We start from the raw sequence: 15,975 nt of genomic DNA, 5'->3' as shown, positions 1-15,975 counted from the left end.
ATCATGGCTACCTTGTCATCAAGGTCCGGGACTTTTAAAGCTTCCTTTGTGAAACAGTTCAGGTAGTCTCTTAAGGATTCCTTCGCCCCCTGCACAATGCTCATGAGGGATGCTGAACTTTTCTCAAACACTCTCCCACTAATAAATTGCTTAATAAAAGTCTGACTTAATTTTTTGAAGGACCCAATAGAGTTTGGGGGTAAATGACTATACCACCTTTGAGCCATATCCGACAGGGTTTGAGAAAATGCCCGACACTTAATAGCGTCATTCACGGGCTGTAGCAATAATGCAATGGAGAATGTCCTGACATGATTGGCGGGATCTCCAGTGCCATCATATGCTTTAATAATGGGCATCTTGAACTTTCTTAAGATATGGGCATTCATTATTTCTTCAGTGAATGGTGGAGTAGGATCATCAGGATCTCCAAGGGGAAGAAGATTGCTCGGATCAGCCCTTGGGACAACAACCCTTCTCTGTATCAGACCATCCAGGTCTATGATGGGGGGAGGATTCCTCCCCCTTGGGGGTAATGGGGGTCTGGTGTTCTGGTGTGACTCCAAGTCGCGCTTTAGCCTTTGAATCTCAGCCTTATGAGCCCTGATCCTTTCCTGCACTTCTTGGGAATTCGTCCCTTGGGTGCTCCTAGGACGTTGGCGACCATCAGCCATCGGCTCTTTGCTAGCACACCTCCTTCTTGGGGCCACTTCATCATCTGAAGATTCAGAGTCTCTCTTAGTGTAAGGACCAGAAAATTCCTGATCCTCAGGGATTGGAGCCAAACCTTGTATATAGGGGGGCGATCGCCCTCGTGTCTCACTCCGCCCAGCATGTCCGCTTCCTCCAACCTCGAGGTAAAGGGGTATCCCATATGGGGGGTTAGTAGTCACAATAGTTGAATACTCATACCCAATGGGTCGAGAATTCACAGGGGCATGTAGTTGTTGAACTTGGGGATTCGTACCTTGAGTAGCCGAGGGAATCGTCCCTTGTGGCTGAGGTTTAGTTGCCCCTATCTGGGCTTCTCCTCGCGTGGCTGCATAAGTTGAATGAGGAGATACCTCCACGGTTGACGAAATCACTTGGGTTGTCCCCGTTGGTGTTCCTCCTTCGAGGGCTCTAACTATTCTCTGTGTTCTCGCCTCGCCATGGTTGTTGTTGTGCTGTCCCACAGACGGCGCCAAATGTTATGGATTAAAAACTAAGGTATATAACTGCTGTATTTATTACTAAGGAACGTGAGCTTCGAGGCTCGATTTGACTGCTCTTGTGTTTCGTGACTCAATCTGCCTTAACAAGATGCCTACGTACCTTATTGATTGTCAAGGATCAAGTCAAAAATGTAGTTCTGATTTGTGGGGTGAGACCCCTTATATAGATGTTGGTAGTCCTTGAATTGGACCTGGTATAGGAGACTTGGTAGCCAAGTCTCAAAATTAGAATGGACTTTGGAGTCCTAAATAGTAGGAAACTGATTCCTTATCCTTCTAGGTCCCTTAGAGGCTAATCTGTAAGGTTTTATGTCCTTATTGGGACTCTTTTCAATAGCTGATTTTTCCCTTATTAATTAATTACGAAATTAAATAATATTCAGGGTTTTTGGGCCTTCTTTGTTCCATCAGGCTTGATCTGGTCCATCAGGCCTGATCAATGTGTTAACCTTTTTGGTCTGAATGTCATACATCTTCTTATTGGGCCTAGTAGCCCAAATCATGTATAATTAATGTAATATTTAATTACACAATCAGGATTTATTTATCCCTATCACTACTGACAAAGGAGAATCATCCTGATACTCCAGTATCAGTGGAGTATCTAGTGGGTATTTAGGACATCTTATTTCAAAATGGGTATGTAGGGCACTTTATTTCAGAATGGTTATTTTGGGTAAAAGAACATTTAAAAAGAGGTATTTTGGTAATTTTTTCAAAAATCTTTTAGTTTTGTGTTGTTTTTATACAAGATTATAATATTTTTAACTTTATTTTTCTTACTTTGTTTTTTAATAGCACATAGAGTAAAACAAATAGCTTAAAGTAAAAAACCAATTTTTTTTGAACTTTTGGTGTTAATTATTTACTAGCATAAATCCCGTGCGATGCACGGGTTCACATTAATATTTTAAATTTTTATTTATCCAGTTATATTATATTTTTTAAATATTTATATAAATATATAATGATTATAAATTTATAATAAAAATAATATAATAATATGTGGTCATAATTTAGTAGAATAAATAGACTATTTCTAGTAGTTTAACAATTTAGTAGTTTAACAGATATATAACGTTATTATTTATATCTTTTAATAATAGGATAAGTTGTATTCGTAGTTTAGGAGGATAAGTATACTATATTTAGTAGTAGTTTAATAATTTAGTAGTTTATTAGATATATAACACTATTTATCTATTTTTGTAATAATCAAAATTAGGAAATTATCGTTGAACCAAACCGTTGAACCAAATTATATCTATTCCGGCTATTATAGTATAGTATAGATTAGTCATCATTTTTTACTCATTTTATTCATGGAACCTGTTTTATATATATATATATATATGTAAATATTTGTATATTAATATTATTAATATCACTATTCATGATAAATTTATTATAATTGAATGCAAATATAAAAGGTATAAACAAATAAAAAGTAATGATATCAAATAAATAAATAAAGACATGTGAAATAAAATACAAATTTAAATATGGTAATAATTATTTGATTATTTATATATAATAAATTTTAATATTTATATAATAATGTTATAAATACTATAAAATAAAATAATATTTATATAAAAAATTAGTATCATCTTATTATCTTAATTTTTTCAAAATAGAGTTTTTAAATTTATTTGTAAAGTTTCTTCAAGAGTTTAATTACTCCAAATTTTTTATTTTAGTTAGAAACTACTTGTTTTATGTAAGTGGATGAAATTAGGTCTTGTCTTTCCGCTAATATTTAGAACGAAACCTATTTTATAACTTTTTCTTCCCGCGAATCTATATTTATACTATATTATAACAATCGTAATGGGGTATAGTATAATTCAACGGTTATGCCCTAATTTTAGTTATTAAAATATAATAAATAGTGTTATATATCCGTTGAATTATTAGATATAGTCTACTTATCCTACTAAACTACGACCACAATTTATCCTACTATTAAAAAATAAATAAATAGTGTTATATATCCGATAAACTACTAAATTATTAAACTATTAGACATAATCTACTTATCTTACTAAACTACGATCACAGATCATCCTATAATTTTAATTATAAGTTTATAGTTATTATATATTTATATAAATATTTTAAAATTATAATATAATAAAATAAATATTTTTTTGTTAAATATTAAGGAAAATTAGTGCATGGCCCCGGATTTAAACCAGATAAAATATTCTTTTGGGCCACTTCTATACGAGTCCAGCAAAACATGAACACTATCTAATTAAGCCGAATATTGTAATGGATAAATTCGGGCCAACTATATATCTACACAAACACCTCCACACCCGAACCAAATCAAAGCGGTACTACTATTTGTTTCTGTTTCACAACTCTCCTGAAGCACCGCTCTTCGATAGTAACTTCCTCCTCCATCACACACACACACTGGAGCTTCCAAGTAGTTTATATATTTCACTAAATTTGTAATATTGCTATTAATTTCGATTTGTCTAACTGTTTTTTAAAACTGTTTTTGGGTGTATTAATAAATATATGTAATATATGTAATTAGGATTTATTCAGGAAGGCAATATTGGAACCAGGTTCTCCTCAAGATTTCGCACTTCAATTAGTTCAGGACGCTATTAAACCTCAGGTTACACTTATTTCTAAATAATGTATCCTCGCTTCCATAACTTCGCGATTCGGGTTCAATTTACGATTTATTTATGATTTTGTCGATGTGTTTGTTTTTAGAGTACAAATTATTATGTATACTTTACAATGATGATGAAGATCGATGAATGCATTGTGTTTTTTGTTTTAACTAGCGAAATACACTGCATTCGTGTTATCTTTCTTGCTGCTTATTTTTAATTTATTTTATTCTCGGCTGAGGCAAACAAAGCTAGTATTTATAATGGACACACAATTTTTTTTATATCCTGATTCCTGACCCTTGAAAAGTCGATCTAATTATGAAGAAATAATGTGTTACGTAAATGGGTCCTAATACTTATCAAACAGTTTCATGCCAAAGACCCTAGATTCACAAATCAAACTCTACATACACACGCCTATACGTACAATAACATGATGTTCTAAATTTTACTCAAATGTCGTTTTAAGTTTAGGTCTAGGCTCAACCATCTTTTTCAAATCCATTAGCTTCTAACTTTCCTCGCTTCTTTCCCCCAGTCCATGGCGCCTTCTCAACCTCTCTTTGCTCCTCCGCCTTCTCAACCTCCCCTTAGGTATGTATAATTGTATGTATAGTTATATATGTATGTATACACACAATTACACACTCGGATACTTAATTTATGTAGATTATATGAAATGGATCTTTACTTTGATGATTAGTGGCGTGTTTATGATTTATTGATGCGAAAGTTTGATAATTTTGTTTATTTTGAATTTATCGGATTTTATATAATGTTGCGGATATGTGCTGCAGTTGAGTTTAGTTATTGTTGGAAGAGTAGAGAGTTTTTCGTGTATTAGTGTAATTAGGGAATGTTTATGTGGTTGAGGTGAATCTCGATTAGTGGTTGGTTGTTAAGGTGGAATGTTATGGAGTTAAGTGTTTTAGAGAGTTCGGGAATAAAATGACGAGATTGGGTAGAGTTATAATGACGGGCCAGTAATTAATTGATTTCTGATGTTCAAATTGATGACTTAGGGTTTAGACAACGAGAGGTGTGGTTGCTTATTTAAAAAATGAATCCCTTTTTTAGTTTTATTGCGAGTTGCATGTGTTAGGGTAGCGGAATTTTGTAAGTATTGCCCTTCATCTTCAGGTCATTGGACTCCTCTATTAGACCACCTCAAAAATATAAGAATTCTTATTTATTTTCAGTATTTGAATAGAATATACTACTTCAAGGATAATACGATGTGATATATGTTAGGGGGAACATACACAAGTATAGAACCAAATAAACAATGCAAAACACACACTCAATATATGACGCGGAAAAACCCACGTCCCAACTTGAATTATTAATCAAAACAATTATCAATAATACAATCAATCTCACCAAACGGTATTCACTCAAGCGATACTTAAGTCAAACAATACTCAAGCATACATCAAAACAATAACATGACTATGTATATATAGCCATCACAAACTTAGCCAACAAGACATACCTAATCTGATTACAATAATAATTGTCTACCCATACAATTATTACCCATTCCCATTATAATAATAATTGTCAACACATACAATTATTACCCAACTCAATTATGATAATAATTGTCTACCCATACAATTATTACCCAATTCAATTATGTTTTCTATCACCAAGACCATACTACCTATTGGGTTTAACCCCAACAATCCTCCCCTTCAACTCAATATGATTTCATGCACAACCGAATTAACGGTCACCATCAAGCCATCGACGTCGATCGCCCAATACCTCCCCTCGAACAATAACCCCTCCTTCTAGTACAAAAAGATTTATCTTATCTTTTCGACCTTTGAGTATCTCTAAATCTCCTTTAGTGACTTTCAACATACTGTTCTTCATCATAACAGTATATCCCAAATCAACTAATTTACCCAACGAAATCAGATTTCGATTTAACTCCGGTATGTATCTTACTTGAGTTAACTTCTGAACACGACCGTTGTGACGTTTCATTGTTACCTCACCAATGCCAGCAACCTTTACCGTTTTACCGTTCGGTAAAGTTACAATCTTTCCCTCACACTTTTTATAGGACGAGAACCACTCCCTCCTACCACATATGTGATGAGAACATCCCGAGTCAAGCACCCATTCTTCTTTTGATCCCTTCTCTTCTTGAACCAAAAGAACATCTTCATCAGCTTCTACAAGCGAAACACTACCCCCTCGATTTTTCTTCAACTCTCTCAAGTCTTCTCTTGCCTTTGGACACATAAATTGTATATGACCCAATTCCTCACAATAAAAACACCTGATATTAGGGTTATGTTTCTTAGCATACTTCTTTTCCGTGTCACGCGAACGTACCACAAATGCACTTCCATCAGATGTGTCACTCGATTTTTGTTTCATCAATCTTTCGGCCTCCAGAAGAATAATAGTCTCATCCAAATCTAACTTCGTTTTCCCAACCAATAAAGAAGTCATCACAGTATTATACTTCTTCGGTAGAGACACTAGTAGTAGAACAGCTTTATCCTCATCCTTTAATTTTTAATCCAAATTATTTAGCTGGTTGATAAAGCCGTTAAAACGATTCAGATGATTTCTTAAATCTCCGTCTTCTTCCATCTTGAGCCCAAACAAATCTTTCTTGAGAAACAACTTGTTGGCCAAAGACTTTGAGTGATAAGTCTTCGTTAACTTCTCCCACAAATTCTTGGGATTGTCCTCTTCAAGAACATCATACTTGATTTCCGGTGCAAGGGCCAACCGGATCGTTGATGCCGCACGTAACTTCATGTCTCCCCACTTTGTATCATCAACTTCAGTAGGCTTCTTCCCTCCGAGAGTCGCATATAACCCTCGTTGAATTAACAGATCTTTTACCGTACTTTGCCACAAGGTAAAATTGTTTCTTTCATTAAACAATTCAATTTAAAATCCCCCAACCTTCTCCATCATGAACCTTGGCTCTTGATACCAATTGTTAGGGGGAACACACACAAGTATAGAATCAAACAAACAATGCAAAACACACACTCAATATATGACGCGGAAAAACCCACGTCCCAACTTGTATTATTAATCAAAACAATTATCAATAATACAATCAATACTCAAGCATACATCAAAACAATAACATGACTATGTATATATAGCCATCACAAACTTAGCCAACAAGACATATCTAATCTGATTACAATAATAATTGTCTACCCATACAATTATTACCCATACAATTATTACCCATTCCCATTATAATAATAATTATCAACACATACAATTATTACCCAACTCAATTATGATAATAATTGTCTACCCATACAATTATTACCCGATTCAATTATGTTTTCTATCACCAAGACCATACTACCTATTGGGTTTAACCCCAACAATATACAGTTTAGTGGATAGAGTATGCAATTTAGAATTGTGTGGTTACTAACAAAGAAGACAGCTTGTTGTTAGTTCACCTTATATTCTACATAATATGACAGCGAAGAGTCTGAATAAACTTTAAATAAGCAATTATTGTCAATTTGTGCGGATTACCAGGTTTTTGCACGAGCTGAATTACTTTTGAGGTCCATGTTGACCTCAGTACTTCCCTTAATCCCCAGAGACTTATTGGGAAGTAAGATATATCTCAAACTTTAACACTAGATTTCTGACGCATGCATGACATAAAAACAAGTTGCCAGATGCCTATCAGAGCCATGTCTTATAAACTCAACTGAGTCAGTTTAATCACAATAATACAAGATATACAAAAATTGAAATTATTGAGTCCCTGGGAGTTAATATTTGAAAAAAAATCTAAAATAAATCTCAAGCGTCATGCCATATAACTTTAATGAAGGCAAAATTGTAAAAACATTAAGCTGGATTTTGTCTTATGAAGAAGGGAACATTGAACAGTTAATTACTTTCGTGTCCTCGGCTTTAACATGTAAAGTTATTCAGAGTGCCATACTAGTGTTGTCAGTTATCACTGTTGGAATTTAATCTTAAACTAATTTAGTTTTATTTATTTGTTTGCATTAATAAATGTAATGTCCATTTACTTAGTTGCCGTGGACTTGATCATTGATTTGTTTCAGTATTACTAGGAGTGTAGGTGTAGTGGAGGCAAAGTAGGAGTTTAGTTGCTATCTTTTAGCTACTAGTACGTTGTAGTTAGTAGCATATATATGTGCATGTATTTCATTCATTTGAATATCTCTAACGTGTGCTATACAAAATTGATGGTGGTGAGAAGTGCATCACAGATGAATTGAATATCTCTAACGTGTGCTATACAAAATTGATGGTGGTGAGAAGTGCATCACAGATGAAGAGAAGTGCATCACAGATGAAGAGAAGTGCTTCGTAAATTTAAGATTATGGGGGTGATTGTTGGAATTTAATCTTAAACTAATACTACGTAAGCCTTCTTTATATAGGCTACACATTTAACAAATACACCTAACAAATAGCTAACCCTATCCACTTATCTAAAATTTAAAAATTACGTTATCTAATAAATACTTAAACTCTATTTCTAACAACCTAATCAAAATCAATAAAAAACAATTCAAATAATTTTGAATTATTATTTCCAACACTCCCTCTTAATTCAAAATTTTGCTTGAACAGTGATGTACTTTCCATCAACACCATTGTTGTTGATTACTTCTCTCCACAATTTCTTCAAGTAGCACTTGTCTCCCTAATTTCTTCAAGAAGCACTTCTCTCCTATTGACCAGTGATGTACTTCCCATCACCATCGGAGCACTTATCTCCTCTTTTCTTCATGGTGCACATAATCACGAAGGTGTCAAAGAATATGGGAGTAGGTTGATGTCCATTGTCAATCAACTCAAATTACTCGGGGGAAAATTTTCAAGTCAAAGAGTCAAAAAGTTGTTTGATGTCATTAATTATGAAATATAAATACTTAATATACATATATAGGTTTATGTATAAAAATATCAACTCACAAGTCCTAGATCATGAGGGTCTGATGCCATGTATTGAAAGTAAAACTGTACACACACATTTTTTGTATAACGCACGTTAGAGATATTGGAAATACTATGTCTTTATTCCACACCATCAAATGAATGAAATACATGCACTTATATATGCTACTAACTATCACGTACTGGTAGCTAAAAGATAGCAACTAAACTCCTATTTTGCCTCCACTACACGTACACTCCTAGTAATACTGAAACGAACCAATGACAAAGTCCACAACAACCAAGTAAATGGACATTACATTTATTAATGCAAACAAATAAATAAAAACTAAATTAGTTTAAGATTAAATTCCAACAATCACCCCCATAATTTAAACTTAAGAATAACAACTAAGTAAATGGACATTATATTTATTAATGAAAATAAATAAATAAAAACTAATTTAGTTTAAGATTAAATTTCAACAATCACCCCATAATCTTAAACTTACGAAGCACTTCTCTTCAACTGTGATGCACTTCTCACCACCATCAATTTTGATGCACATCTCATAAAAAAATACTTTTGGAGCACTTCTCCCCATGGTGCACACCATAATTCCAAAGTAGAGTTTCTCCCTCGACCAAATGTGCCATGCATTCTTCATCAATTTGAAATCTACAATTCTTTGCCAGATGCCCATATCTTTTGCATTTGAAGCATTGTGACTTTCTTTTGTGCCAGCAATCTTTTTCTTCATGACTGATCTTATGACAGTGGTTGCATTGAACTTTATTGCCTGTGCCTTTTGAGAATAAAGTTTTAGCTAATAGGAGTCCCTCATCTTTTTCTCCATTTTCTTCCTCCCCTATTGATCTTCTTTGGTCAACGACATGGAGAGAATTGATTAATTTTGAGACGGTTAATTTTGAGAGATCTTTGGTATCTTCAAGTAAAGAAATTTTAGTCCCATACCTCTCCGGAAGAGTTACCAAAAGCTTGTCTACGACTCTTTGACTTAAAAATTCTCCACCGAGTAATTTGATTTGATTAACAATGGACATCAACCTACTCCCATATTCTTTGACACCTTCGTTACTTTTCATCCCATCATCTCAAACTTCCTTTTGAGGTTGATAATTTGCAAAAGTTTGGTTTGTTGGTTGCATTCGAACTCCTCTTTGATTTTTTACCATGCTTCTTTAGGAGACTCACAACCCATGATTGTTGTGAAAATCTCTTCAGACACCGCTGAATGGATACATGAAAGGGCCTTTGACTTGCGTGCTATTTCTTCTTCATGTTTCTTGAAGCATGAAGAAACATGAAGAAGAAATAACACGCAAGCCAAAGGCACTTTAATGTATCCATTCAGCGGTGTATGAAGAGATTTTCAAGAAGCATGAGAAAAAATTAAAGAGGAGTTCGAAGGAAACCAACAAACCAAACTTATGCAAATACTCAACAGCGAGTTTGAGATGATGGGGATGAAGAGTAACGAAGGTGTCAAATAAAATGAGAGTAGGTTGATGTCCATTGTCAATCAAATCAAATTACTCGGTGGAGAATTTTCAAGTCAAAGAGTCGTGTACAAGCTTTTGATAACTCTTCCGGAGAGGTATGAGACTAAATTTTTTTCACTTGAAGATAGTAAAGATCTCTCAAAATTAACCGTCTCAAACTTAATCAATTCTCTCCATGCCGTTGACCAAAGGAGATCAATGAGGGAGGAAAAAATGAGGGACTCCTATTAGTTAAAACTTCATTCTCAAAAGGCACAGACAATAAAGTTCAATTCAACCACTGTCATAAGATCGATAATGAAGAAAAGGATTTTTGGCACAAAGAAAAGCCACAATGCTTCAAATGCACCATGGGGAGAAGTGCTCCAAAAGTGTTTTTTTAATAAGATGTGCATTAAAATTGATGGTGGTGAGAAGTGCATTATAGATGAAGAGAAATGCTTCGTAAGTTTAAGATTATGGGGGTGATTGTTGGAATTTAATCTTACACTTATTTAGTTTTTATTTATTTGTTTGCATTAATAAATGTAATGTCCATTTACTTAGTTGCTGTTGACTTGGTCATTGGTTTGTTTCAGTATTACTAGGAGTGTAAGTGTAGTGGAGGCAAAATAGGAGTTTAGTTGATATCTTTTAGCTACCAATACGTTGTAGTTAGTAGCATATATATATGTGCTTGTATTTCATTCATTTGACGGTGTGGAATAAAGACATAGTATTTCCAATATCTCTAATGTGTGCAATACAAAAAAACTGTGTATATACAGTTTTACTTTCAACAGTCACGACCAGGTTGTCTGTTTCTTATGCTTGCTAAATCACTTTTTTTCTTCCGGATATTACAATATGGGTGGTTAAGTTGGTTGGAACTTGGTGTACTATTGCAGACTAAAGAATTAAAATGTTAATTTGTAATAGGATTTAGCAAGGGCAATGCAGTCTTTTCAGAGTTACTTAGCCCGTGCTAATATTACTCTGACTCGGGTATGGAGCGTCAGACACGACACATATCCAAGTGTCCGACTCGTGAAGACTAAAAAATGGGGCCACGGGGACACTGTCCGATTTTTGGACACGGGTACGGGGACACAACATATTTTATTAATAAACAAGTATGTAAATTTAGACATCTTAGAATAAAGTAACTATAAGACTTCGATTAAACTTAATTTTCTAAAAAAAATTGCGAATTTAGTATCTTCCCTACTTTTATCTCATTCTCACTTCTTTTTTCTTCTTAAATATGTAATTTAAATATTAAGTGTGACTAACATTTGATCTATAAATTGGTCAAAGTGTCCATATTTCAGTCAAAGTATCCGACACAGAATAAGTGTCGTGTCCGAGTGTTCAAGTGTCCGACACGCGTACGGTAACCTAAACAGAAGATTCAGAGTAACATAGGACTGCTACTACAATCATCAAGAAGTTATGTACTTCATTATGTTGCATTTTATGAAAATGAAATCATTCTCCACTTCTCTCTCTCTGATGCTCGGACTTGCCTATTTACCCTGCCGTACCCGTGTCGACACGACACGACCCGGGTACTGACACGGAATCCGGGTCCGATCCTGCCGGTGAAATCTGGACACGGCCGTTCGGGATAAGATTCCGGCGAGTCAAAATTCAGCCAATAAGCACAGGTTGGCGTACCCCGACTCGTAACAATAAACGACGAAGGTTATGATGGGAAAGAAAGCATGACAGAGATGAAGTTGAAGACGGAAGAAGAGTTGGAAAAGAAAATGAAACGACTGGGTATGTATATTGGATATGTATGTATAAAGTGAATAAAATATGATGTATGGATGGAGACAGGTGTATGGTTTGGATTCAGTATTAGATGAAAAGGAAGCCAGCTGTCTTCCACAACAATTATTTTTTGACTTTTGTTTTGATTTTTATATACTCCATTTATCTCATTTTATAATTCCTGTTTTGACTTTTATTTAATCAAATTGACTAACTTTTGACTAATAATTAAGAAAAATTTATATATCATTTTAAATTCCCGTGTCCAAATCCCCGTGTCCGATCCTTTTTAAACGTGTCCCCGAGTCATTGATTTTGGAATTCAAAGAGTCAGACACCCCGATCCGTGTCCGTGTCGGATCCTTCCAAATGAGTCCGAGCATCCTAGCTCTCTCTAATTCTCTCTGCAAATTCTTTCTCTATAACAAGCTTTTGATACAAGCGTGCTCTCTCTCTCAATCTCTTTCAATCTCTCTCTCTCAATCTCTCTGAATCTAGGTGGTTCTCTTTATTCCTGTCTATGATTACTGCTTAAAATTTGTTCTCTACTGCTATTGTTGCAGGACAACCCATTTAGAAGCCCAAAGAAATTAGGGAATTTTCACCAAAAACACACCTTTTTGTAAAATTATTTGCGGTTTTACCAACTCATGAAAAGATTTGAAAATTACTATTTTACTCTGAAAATATTTGCAAAAATATGATGTTGCAAAATATGTTGCAATTTAGTTTAGGTTTTATAACTGTTTTAGGTTGCATTTTATGTTACATTTTAGTTTGCAAATATGGTTGCAATTTATAGAACGTATTTTTGCAAATTTTTTTATAAATTCAAGTTGCAAATGTGGTTGCACGTATTTTTGCATATATTTTTTAAAAAGCCATAGTATTTTTGCAAAATTTTTGTAAAACTTCGGTATTTATGAAAAAATCCCAAAAAAACTATTCGGGCACAATATTTTAACTTTGGAAGCCCATTAATTAGAGTATTCTAGAATTACTTAATGATATTAGTAATGATTTATTAATTTAGGGAATAGCTATCTTTTAGGGTCTATTTAAATTAGGAATATTGTTTAGCATTCTTATAAATATTGATTGAATATTGTAATCAACGGAGATTATTATTTTGTGATATTGAAAGTTGTGATTTATTCTCTTGCGTGAGAATTGTACGCAGAAGAGTGACCTCTTTGGTCTGGACTTGCATTTTGTTGCAGGACAGAGTCTCATTTCATCTTTTGTCATATACTTTTACCTACTTGCCTTATTATGTGGAGTAGGCACCATATGTGGAATTATTCACAGTTATGAACATCATGTTAGGGTCTTAATACAAAGAAAATAACTAGAAAGTGAAAAGTTAATCGTAATCCAGATTGCTCTCCTTTCATCTTTATTTTCCCTCTATTTCATCTCAATTCTACAAAATAGACAGAAATTGCTATTATTGAGTCCCCGGGAGTTAAAATTTGAAAAGGATCTACATGAAATGATTCTCAACCGTCTAAGTCATAACATTGGGGAAGGAAAACTTGTAGAAAAATTAAGCCGAATTTTGTCTTATGAAGAAGGTGAACATTGAACAATGAACAACAGTTAATCGTGTCCTTCGCAAGCTGATTCCAGGGCTTTGATTTTTACAGAAAACATTCAATAAATCACATGCATGTTTTAGATTAGATAGTTAATTCTTCTGCATGGGATGAAAATGAGGAAACATAACGAATGACTTTATTTCGAGGCTTTGATATCTAGACAATACATCACAAATATGTCTGTGTGATGAATATATATATATGTGCACGTTTGTGCATGACTTTGTAACAATGCTATATCGTCCTTGGTCTCACACTCTCACTTGTTACTTGTGAAATGCGAACTAGTACAACTATATGGATTCGCCACCACCTCAACCTGAGCAGAAGCCTTTGCAATCTCCACCACTGCACAGTGACGATGCAGATGAAGATGATCAAAGTGTAAAGCAGCTTCAGGAATGTTCCTCTCTCTACCTTACCTTGCAGGTATATATAGGTTATATTTTGTATAATTATGTACTATCGTTATGTCCACTAGTGTTAATCATGCATTCATTTCTACTTATCAATTGCAGGATTGTCTTATTAAAAATGATCGAAATTGGAAATCTTGTCAGAGAGGCATGCCTTTTTACCTCCATTTCAGATTTCTGCAACATTTCTTTACAACTCAAATGGATTTATTGCTCAACTCAAATCGGCTCTGATATAGCCTGTAACTAAGACAGACCCCCTCCCTCTAATAATACAACATGGTGTACAACTAGATAAACGAGCTTAATAATCAGATGCTTTGTTTTTAGATCGCTTAACCAATCTAATATGAATATTTCTTTAACTTTGCAGAAAATTTTTACTCTCTAAAACAGTCATCCTGACCATGGACAAATTAGATTTACTATTTTAAGGGAAAAAGGACTCATATTTGTCAGGGTTGTCTCTAAAGGTTTATGCATGTTGACAAGTGTGAATCCCATTGATTGATAGTTTTTGTAAGAACCTTTAAAATGATCATAGCATGGTATTCATGGTTGAGAACATGTTCACTATAAACCATCATAAATATTTCTCACAAGACTTTTTTGGAGATGTAGGAAATATAGTTTTTCAAGCCATAGTAGATACAAAAGTTATTTGGCATGCTACATTTCATATTTATGTCATTATGTGTTATGAGACATAATTTTTTTCGATGACTGGTGTGAAAGATTGGCTTTACTTTTACACCTTTCAATAGTATAGTTAAAATAGTAATTACTAATTAGTATCACGTAATTATAGAAAGCGAAAAACTAGGTATTCCAAATATATTGGCATTTTGGCTATTATATTACCCCATCAGAAGTCCTAGTTTCATTGTTCTAAAAATCGGGAATCAGCATTATTCGGTATAGCAATCCTTTAGTGATTAATTGGATAATTGGTGATTAATCGAATTGATTAATCGGAGCATTAATCGGATATATTTAATAAAATATAAAAATAATTAATTTATTAAACTAAATATATAAATTTAAGAAAAAAGTGCAGTGATTAATCGGATTATAAAATCGAATCAGCGGAGCATATTGAAATGATTAAGCGGAGCCTAGTTTAGGGTATAGCTTTATTTATTATTAATTCATTTGATTTCTTCGGATATTTCGATTTTTCTAACTTACTCCTAGTCTAATTTATTTACTGATTGTTTGAACAGAAGTTCAAGCTCTGAAGACTTGCAATGACCGAAGAAAGAAATGACAAAAGAGGAGATTTCATTTCGCAATATGGTGGTGGGTGATGAAGATGTTTACTACCCCAATTTTAGTTTGAGGTTTTTTTAAAAGATACAAGAAACTGTATTTTAAAATCCTATCATGTTAGATTTTAATTTTACCTTGTGATTTACTAGAAAAGAAATGGTTCTTATATGCCTAGATCTTGTGAACTAGAATCATTGGTTGTCAAACGACTTGTAAGAATGTCCAAGGAAACTGCAAAATAAAGTAATGAGTTGCTCAGTTCAATTGTATTATCATTGCTTTATAGTCTCCTCGAGCAAAAAATGTTTACACAATGCTTTTTTTCGCTAGTTGTTTACGTTATGCTTTTGACTGTGCCTATCAGCTTGATAAAAGAGGTAATGTTCCGTATTTTTAGGTTGTGATTTCCAGAGTTCTGTAGTGTGGACGAGTACAATATTTATTGGTCCTATTATTTCATTAAAATAAATTTTAGTAGTCTTTTTTTTGTGCACACATACAACACAAGAAAAGATGTCCTGGCTGACAGGTATCTCCTTTTGTTAGTAAGGAGTCATGTTTTTCTATTTTAGCAATAATTGAAAGTTGAAGAACACAAAATATAAATAATTACATACTTATGTAACTGCCAATTTTATAC

General features: G+C 33.8%; 1 protein-coding gene across 1 annotated transcript; it reads left to right on the top strand.

Moving 5' to 3' along the window:
• Nucleotides 1-3,462: 3,462 nt before the first annotated feature.
• Nucleotides 3,463-15,623, top strand: LOC141677250 (uncharacterized). Its single transcript, XM_074483094.1, has 5 exons — nt 3,463-3,606; nt 3,763-3,846; nt 13,939-14,079; nt 14,169-14,214; nt 15,290-15,623. Exons 3-5 carry the CDS (start codon nt 13,948-13,950, stop codon nt 15,331-15,333), a joined length of 222 nt encoding a protein of 73 aa, XP_074339195.1. The 5' UTR covers nt 3,463-3,606; nt 3,763-3,846; nt 13,939-13,947; the 3' UTR covers nt 15,334-15,623.
• The last annotated feature ends 352 nt before the right edge of the window (nt 15,624-15,975 follow it).

This window comes from Apium graveolens, chromosome 8 (assembly GCF_009905375.1).
Source record: "Apium graveolens cultivar Ventura chromosome 8, ASM990537v1, whole genome shotgun sequence".
NCBI classification, from domain to species: Eukaryota; Viridiplantae; Streptophyta; class Magnoliopsida; order Apiales; family Apiaceae; genus Apium; species Apium graveolens.
Note: the sequence above shows the minus strand (reverse complement) of the source record. Positions and strands in the feature narration are given on the sequence as shown.

Excerpts from the sequence above, each read along its gene's own strand:
- LOC141677250 (XM_074483094.1), top strand. The coding sequence starts at position 13,948 with ATGGATTCGCCACCACCTCAACCTGAGCAGAAGCCTTTGCAATCTCCA. Across the intron at positions 14,080-14,168 it reads CTCTCTACCTTACCTTGCAG|GATTGTCTTATTAAAAATGA; the intron begins GTATATATAGGT and ends TATCAATTGCAG. Across the intron at positions 14,215-15,289 it reads TTGGAAATCTTGTCAGAGAG|AAGTTCAAGCTCTGAAGACT; the intron begins GCATGCCTTTTT and ends TTGTTTGAACAG.